We start from the raw sequence: 8,622 nt of genomic DNA on the forward strand, positions 1-8,622 counted from the left end.
TGTTTCCATTTGTGTCGTGCTTACTCTTATTCATATTCACTGCACCAGTTCACTTTGCAGTGGCAATTTTCAACAGTTCTTAATTTTCTGTGGTCATTTCCCTTATATTTACAAAAGTTTTCCATTTTCTTTTTCAGAAGAACTTCAGCAACAACTTGGTAACTTTCCACTTTCCTCAGACTGGCATTCCATTAGAGATATATTTCTCTGAAAAGATTCTTTTCTTGTCCATATCTTAGTCTCTAAATCATTACCCACCACCATCTTTGCTCTTTTTTTAAATTTGCTTCCCCCCACCCCCACCCCGCCCACCCCCGCCCATGAATGTTAAATTATCCTATTCATTTGTTTTTTGGTTGTGTTTTTTTTTTTTTTGCTTCCTGGGATTCTCCCACCCCCTGCCTCTATCCTTTCCATTTTCTTTCCTTCACTTGCTCTCTGCCTTGCAGATGCTTCCTATAACTGCATGTCAAGGGGGATGAGCTGAAGATCAGGTTAGGGAGCTTGTGCTTGCTTCCACGCCAGGTATCTTCTGGAAAACTACCTTTTACTTGGGTTCTCCAGCAGGGCCTCTGGATGGGTGTGCCCATTGCTGTGCACACAATACTATGCTAATTCTTAAGGGAAGGAATCAAGCATAAAAGTTTCTGATGTATGATTTCTCTTCTATTGGACTTTTACACACTCTGAACATACAGACTGGTGGCAAGTTGACCTTGAGAATTGCTATTCTACTTCCCTTGACCATATTCTCACATGATCCAAGATGTATAACTACTTTTACCTGATTGTGCCTGGTTATTTGCTCTTTCCAACCATAGTTATTACTGCACTTTCATTTTTATTCAATTGTTTACTAATTCACCAAGTTGCTCTTCCTTTGGGATCTTTATACATATGTTTTTCACTCAAGAAAATTGTCTAAAATCTAAGGTTGGTTTCTAAGATATTCCCACATCACTCTTTAGTACCCTACTCAGGAGTTATTTCAATCTTTCTGCCCCTCGTATGAGATGACATTTTTATGCAATTGTACCAATGATTTCGGTAGAATGGACTTTCCTGAGTTGTTCTCCATTTACAGAAGGGACGTGACTGGCCATGTTGTAGAAATAGTCGTGAGCAGATGTGGGACTTTAGTTTCATCTCTGCACAATGTTTATAAAGCCTCTCTCCTAGAAGGGCGTTTAGATGTCAACTTTTCAGTTAGGATACAGGCACAGTAAAGGTCCAGTGAGAGGCAGAATCCCTGTCAGAGAATCCCAGTCCTTTCTCTCCCCTGCATTCAGCACCCATGTGAATTGATTAAGAAAAGCTCGTTCAGGAATGACCTAACACAGAAGCTCTGGTGCAGTTCCACTGGAAATTAATCCATGGACTAAAGCTTTGTGAACACGGGCACCAGCACCCTGACCTGTATTGTCTAGCACAGCTTTGTCTCAGTGTCCCCTTCCCCAGGGTCTGTGGCCACTTTGTACAGTGTTGCTGCCACAGTGATGAAAGTGACCCATAAATTTCAAGGTAGCCAATGACTAAAGTTAACAAACTGACTAGCAGGAACATAAACTTACAAAAATCAAGAGAGTCTTAACAATTAACTACCAAAGGAATATTTTAAAACTTTGTTATTTCACTAAATTAACTCCACTTTCCCCCTGTTTATTTACTGGACAGTAGTGAGCTCTGAGCCACTATGTGTGAAGGGAGTGTGATGTGTGTGCGTGTGGGTGGTGGGGCATTGTGTATATGTATGTGTTCATGCATGTGTGTGGCCTTGTGTTTGCATATTTTTTACATATGTGTGCGTTCATCTGAAACGTGGTAAAGTTATTATTAAATATGAATTTATTTGTAAATTTTAATTCCCTTTGTGATCCTTTCCCACTCACCTGACATTGGTCTTTCCTTTTCTTTCAGAGGAGGCTCAGAACAAACTAGGTAAGACTTCTGATATCCCTTTACTCTTGGTCTCCATCACTACATCTGCTTTCTTTCCCACTCTGACATTTCCTGCCTTTTTACCTGTGCCTTCCATTGGCCTTTCCTTCTCCTGATGTCTGCTCTCCCCCCGAACCCCCCGCCACCTCCGGATTTTGGGGACTGGACTGCTCCTATTTTGAATTCTGGCCCTTTGGTTTTCCCTACCTTCCATCCCTTCCTGTTCCTCCTTTTTTCATTTTATACAAAATTATTTCCCTGTAAACATTGGCTGCTGTCTTGCCGAGAATTGACAGTTTCATTAAGAAGTTGGTGAGATGAAGGGTGGTAAGCTCATAGACACATGGCTCCTTTTATATTTATTTCTGGAAAATATCCAAACTTAGTACCTCTGTCAGGTATTCCAAGTTAGAGGTCCCTTTTTAATGCAGCTGATAATTCTCCAAATCCTTAAGAGGCCACAGAAGATTCCAAACTTCAAGTTTCTCTGTCCATTGTTTTTCCAAAGTCTCTGATATAATGAAAATGTTATTCATCGGTCAACTGTGAGTTGCCCTTGCATATATAACCCAGGTGTTCTAAGGACATAGAATTAATATAAAAGTACTTTTTGTAATTTTTCAGGATATAAAAAATACTCAACCGTGCCATTTTTTTATTCTTTTGCATTTACATTGACTCAGTTATCAAATGACAAACTGCACTTTTTAAAAACCATTTGTAGCCCTACCTTTGTAGCTCAGTAGCTAGAGTGCTATCCTGATGCACACAGGTTGCAGGTTTGATTCCCGTGGGTTTGATTTCTCTTTGATAATGAAAATTCCAATCATATTTTTGTTTCCTCGGGAATGGTCTCTAAGAATATGTTTCTTATACCACAGCTCTTTCTATCCACTCATCTGCTGATGGGCAGAGGGACTGTTTCCAGAACGTGACTATTGTAAATAATGCTGCTATGAACATAAGGCTGCATATATTCTTACTGATTGGTGTATTGGGATTCTTAGGATATATTCCCAGGAGTGGGGTTACACAATGGAATATTATGGGGCTGAAAAAGAAGGAAATTTTACCTTTTTTGACAGCATGGAGGGACCTGGAGAGTATATGTTAACTGAAATAAGCCAGTCTGAGAAAGACAAATACCAAATGATCTCACTAATATGTGGAGTCTAATGAACAAAATAAACTTCTGAACAAAATGGAACCAGAAGCATGGTGGCCAGTGTCTGAGAGTGTGGGGTGGAGATGACAGAATAAAGAAGGTGAAAGGATTGGCTAAAGAGCATATGTGCCTACCCCGTGGACACAACAATAGTGTGGTGAAGGCCAAGGGAGTGGGAGGTGGCGGTAGGTTGAGGTGGGCAAAGAGGAGGGATGGGGACATCTGCAATAGTGTCAACATTACAAATTATTAATTTAAAAAGAATATATTTATTTAATGTACTGTGCAAGTTCCATATGATCAGTGCAACAGGTACAGTTTTGAACAGATGGGTGTCTTTCCTATACGCGTCCTTGTACCTGTCTCATGTAGGAATTCATGTTTGCATTTCAATCTGAAACAGGTGATAGTCCACAGACAGAGGAATGATTGGTACTGTGCCTCCCAGAAGGTCTGTCCCAGCTCCCTCATGAGTTTATTTCCTCATTTAGTTCCTTTTGCACAAGGCATGGAGGAGGGAACATGTTGCCTCTGATGGATGAGCTGTCGTTTGGTAACTTTTGCTTGCAATTTTCAGAAGCACGCAATTTTTAACTACAGAGTGAGCCATGAAGAGGGTACCAATTTTATTCTCCTTCCTTCCCCATGTTGTGTTTTTATTTGACATGAGTTGTTTATTTTTCCCTTTTACTTTTCAGCAGACAGTGATAAGAGAAAAGGCAGGTACCAATATCACTCAACTCTCTGAACTCCTGAGTTAAAAAGGCAAAGTGTTGACAAAAGTTAATTTTAAAACTGCTTTCTTTTGACAATTAAGTTATTTTGCAATTTTGTTAAACTCAAAGATTTAAAACCTTTCAACTTGCAAAAAGATTTGTGTCCACATATTATAGTCATGCACTTTCTCAATGATTATAACAACTACTAAAAAGACTTCTAGGATTCACAGATTATCTTTTAATTGTACAAAATAGAGCTCACTGAAAGATGCCTTGCTTAATTTAATATACATGGAAAAAAATGGCCAAATTAAAATACCATTTTATATATACTACCGCTAGGAAAATATTTGGAACAAAACTATTTTATTTCATTAAATAAGTGATGTGGTCCAAACCCTGAATGTTCCCAATACCTCAAGCCACCCATAAAGATATATGTACGGGATACAAGTCTAGGTGTGCTCTCTCTAACATTCTAGCAACATTTTCCTTTTATTTAGTCATTTCAGAAAATTCACTTACTTTTTCTTTCCTAAGGAAAAAGCACTGCTAATTTTTCTGTTTCCATTTGTGTCGTGCTTACTCTTTATTCATATTCACTGCACCAGTTCACTTTGCAGTGGCAATTTTCAACAGTTCTTAATTTTCTGTGGTCATTTCCCTTATATTTACAAAAGTTTTCCATTTTCTTTTTCAGAAGAACTTCACCAACAACTTGGTAACTTTTTCAGTCTGGAATTCCCTTGGAGATGTATTTCTCTGAAAAGATTCTTTTCTTATCCATATCTTAGTCTCTAAATCATTAGGGTGATATACTATTATAATTTAGTAATGGAGTTATTCCATTACATAGAAAGCTTCCTTTAACTTGGGTTCCTCCCCCTGCCGCTCACCTCCATGTGCTCTGAGATGGAGAGCTATTGTTTTATGTTGATGTCCCAATTCTTAATGGAAGGTTTCAAACTCCAAAACTACTGAGTGAGATAGTACCTTCTATGCTGGCCTTCTTCACATTTGTCGAGACCAGTGGTTCTCAACATTCTGGCCCTTTAAATACAGTTCCTCATGCCCTAGCCGGTTTGGCTCACTGGATAAAGCGTAGGCCTGGCAACTGAAGGGTCCCAGGTGTGATTCTGGTCAAGAGCATATACCTTCGTCGCGAGCACATCTGCCGTAGAGGCTGTGCAGGAAGCAGCTGATTGATGCTGCTCTCTCATCGATGTTTCTAACTCTCTATTCCTCTCCCTTCCTCTCTGTAAAAAATTAATAAAATATATTTTAAAAATTAAAATTAAAAAAAATACTGTTTCTCATATTGTGACCCAACCATAAAATTATTTTCCTTGCTATTTCATAACTGTAATGTTGCTACTGTTATGAATCATAATGTAAATATCTGATATGCAGGATGGTCTTAGGCGACCCCTGTGAAAGGGTCCTTCTATCGCCAAAGGGGTCACGACCAACAGGTTGAGAACCGCTGGTCTAAACTCATGTCAAATATAATCTTGAGACTTGCTTCTCTTGACCATATTCTCAAGTTACCCATGGTACATAAATATTTTTGCATGATTTTGCCTGGTTATTTTTCTTAGTTATTACTCCTCTTAATTTTTATTTTTATTCACTTAATTATTAATTCAACAAATTATGTTTCCTTCAGAGTTTTTTATACATGTGTTTTTCACTCAATTTAACATAATTGACAATTTATCTCTAAAGTCTAAAGCCATTTTCTAAGATATTCCTATCCCCTTACAAGAATTCTTTAAATCCTCATGTATTTTTAATTTGTAGGAACGTTTTTTTAGATGGAACAAACATTAGAGATTTCTCTCATTATTTTTGAAATGGGCATTACCTGGCCAATATGCAGACACAAACATTGTTGAATGTATGGCTTTAACTGCATCTTCTTAATGAAGTTGAGGAAACCTGTCTCATATTTGTGTGTTTGTATCTTTTATCTCAGCTGAGAGGAAGGCTCAATTTAAGTCGGGTGAGTAACGCTTCTTCTCAGAAAGCTCCATTTGTTTGTCACTCGGGTCCTGCCCTGATAGCAGTAGGAAAGGAGGCAGAAGTACAACCAAGTGTCTATAGTTGGCAGAGGAGCATTTGAAACATCTTCTTTTTAAATGTCAATAAATTCTCTCTGAACTGCAAACCACACATGATTCTGCATGACCTTTCTCCTCTCCTCTTTCTTCCTTCCTGTCTTCATGTTATGCTCCCTCCTTCCACTCCTCCCTGTGGCTCCCACCTTTTGTTGCTTCTATGTTTCCATCTGTCCTACACCTGAATATTATTATCATGCTTGAAAAAAAGGATATGAATGATAATAGAAGACAGAAGGTGGAAGTTCAAAGGATTCAGAAGAAATGGGACAAAGACAGGGAGAAATGGAAAGACAGTGAGAGAAAACAGGGAAGGAACAAAGCCAAGGCTCCCTGTTTTGGTTTTGGTTTTTTTCTTTTGTAGTTTGGATGAAGGCGCCATTGTATGCTGGTGAGTGACATGGACTGTGATGAAAGAAATCTTATTATCAAAGATTTTTTAGATGAATACTGTCTGTTCAATTCTGAAAATCAAAGAACCCCAAAGTATACATTCCATGAAATCAATATATTATTCAATATTTTAACAGATAAGAATGTATTTAAAACATTACATTTTAGCAGATTTTATTTATTAATTTTATCTCACATTGTCTTAATCATAGGTAGAGTGTTCATCATCTGCTAAAAATTTAGGAAACTAAAGCAAAAAAATAAGTTATTTGGTCAGACTCACCATATGCCCTATTTACTGTCAAACATCCTAAATAGATTATAGATATTTATCTTGTAGGAATGTTGTGTTAGGAGCACAAAAGAATGGGTCAGATCTTCAAGTCAGACATAATTAAGGAGATGGTACAAGAGCCTGTAGTATATTACAGAGTATTATCTTTGGTTGTTTTATCTTTAATTAACCCCAGGGAATTTATACTAATAGAATTCTGGACAGAGAGACAGCGTATCTTTCAAATGGTGGGTCCTGATGTTCATTTGTTCTGTTCCTTTCAGATTGGAGAAAAGAGGAGTTCGAAGCTGGTGGGTCTGTGATGGTCCCGGAGGGACCCTGATCCTTGTGGGGTGACCTTGGGGAAAGATGGGTGGAGGTGAGCTGGGTCTATCCAGGGCCAGAGCAGATCTCACAGAATGGGGACCCTCTGGCCCAGGTAACTGAGACCTTCCTTGAAGACATGGCGGTCCACTTGTCTTTGCAGTAAATGTGACTCTGGATGCAGGCACTGCCCATCCTGCCCTCCTGTGTGAAGATGGGGAACGAGTAACCTGGCGAGAGCCTTGTCAAGATCTACCCCACTCCACACAGAGATTCGACTCCCTTCCCTGTGTGCTGGGTCAGCTGGACCTCACGACAGGGAGATCCTTCTGGGAGGTGGAGGTTGGGAACGCACGTTCCTGGGACCTAGGAATTTGTAGGGTTAATGTCACAAGGAAAGGGAAGGTTACTATGTCTCCACAGAATGGTTTCTGGGCCATCAGGCTCTATGAGGGAGCATACTGGGCCCTCACTTCCCCAGAAACCCCTCTTAGTCTAAAACAAAGACTCCTTAAATTGGGGATATTCCTGGATTATGAGGCTGGAGATGTATCTTTCTATAACATGACAGATGGGTCCCACATATTCAGTTTTCCCAAGAACACGTTCTCTGGTGCCCTAAAACCTCTTTTCAGGCTTTGGTCATCTGACTCAGGCTCCCTAACCATCTGCCCAGGTTAAAGAATAAGAAGAACGTCTGATGATTTACAATTGATATTCCTAATTAACTCTCATAAGAAAGTATTACTTTGGGCCCCAATTATGATATAAACTGATTTTGTCCTTCTTCGTACTGGTTCATGTTCAAAATGAAGCTCTGAGACACTGATGATTTCCCTCATATCAATTCCTCCTTCTTCCTTAGTTAGACTCCTCTCATTATTGCCTTGTCCTAGGACAGCCTAAGACAGTGATGGCGAACCTATTACACGCATGTCAAAGGTGACACGTGAACTCATTTTTTTGGTTGATTTTTCTTTGTTAAATGGAATTTTAATATATAAACTAAATATCAAAAATATAAGTCTTTGTTTTACAATGGTCGCAAATATCAAAAAATTTCTATATGTGACACGGCACCAGAGTTAAGTTAGGGTTTTTCGAAATGCTGACACGCCGAGCTCAAAAGGTTCGCTGTCACTGGCCTAATACAAATGTTAGATTTCCTAAACTCCCCTGCTGCATGTGACTGAATAATGGCCCCTGTATTGTAAGGTGAATTATCCTATATGACTCCTGAAATGTGTCCTTAAGGGAAATTGTGGCCTTTTTTCCTTTATTTTTTGTTGGCTATAATGTTTCATCATGGATGGAACTGAAAACACATCTATAACCATGTACAATGACATGGATGACAGAAAAGACAGAATGAGCTTGGGTATTTGACAACATCATTGAAATACTCTATTGCCCAATTCCAGAATTATTTTCTGTGAGAAATAAACTTGTATATCTTTAAGAAGTTTATATGTTGAATAATTGTCTCTAGTGATTGAATCTGACTGACTGATGAATTCTCCCTTGAAGGATGGTAGCAGATGACATCCACAGTTGAATATTCAAGTAAACCCCGAGGTGTAAAGTCCTGCTCCCGCAGTGTGTCAGTCTCACTGGGGCCTCTCACTTTCTCCTGATCCATCAATCACTCCTGACTTCTCTTACTCCCCTTTTCTCTATTGGTGTCATGGTTCA

At 39.0% G+C, this 8,622-nt stretch overlaps 1 protein-coding gene across 1 annotated transcript; it reads left to right on the forward strand.

Moving 5' to 3' along the window:
* Positions 1–5,671: 5,671 nt before the first annotated feature.
* On the forward strand, positions 5,672–7,857 carry LOC118679622 (butyrophilin subfamily 1 member A1-like). The gene is made up of 4 exons (XM_036356579.1): positions 5,672–5,824; positions 6,304–6,330; positions 6,891–6,917; positions 7,094–7,857. The coding sequence occupies exons 2-4, from the start codon at positions 6,309–6,311 to the stop codon at positions 7,609–7,611; spliced, it is 567 nt and encodes a 188-aa protein (XP_036212472.1). The 5' UTR covers positions 5,672–5,824; positions 6,304–6,308; the 3' UTR covers positions 7,612–7,857.
* The last annotated feature ends 765 nt before the right edge of the window (positions 7,858–8,622 follow it).

Source organism: Myotis myotis, unplaced genomic scaffold (assembly GCF_014108235.1).
Source record: "Myotis myotis isolate mMyoMyo1 unplaced genomic scaffold, mMyoMyo1.p scaffold_m19_p_26, whole genome shotgun sequence".
NCBI lineage: Eukaryota > Metazoa > Chordata > Mammalia > Chiroptera > Vespertilionidae > Myotis > Myotis myotis.

Excerpts from the sequence above, each read along its gene's own strand:
- LOC118679622 (XM_036356579.1), top strand. The coding sequence starts at position 6,309 with ATGAAGGCGCCATTGTATGCTG. Across the intron at positions 6,331-6,890 it reads GAAGGCGCCATTGTATGCTG|ATTGGAGAAAAGAGGAGTTC; the intron begins GTGAGTGACATG and ends TGTTCCTTTCAG. Across the intron at positions 6,918-7,093 it reads AAAAGAGGAGTTCGAAGCTG|TAAATGTGACTCTGGATGCA; the intron begins GTGGGTCTGTGA and ends TTGTCTTTGCAG.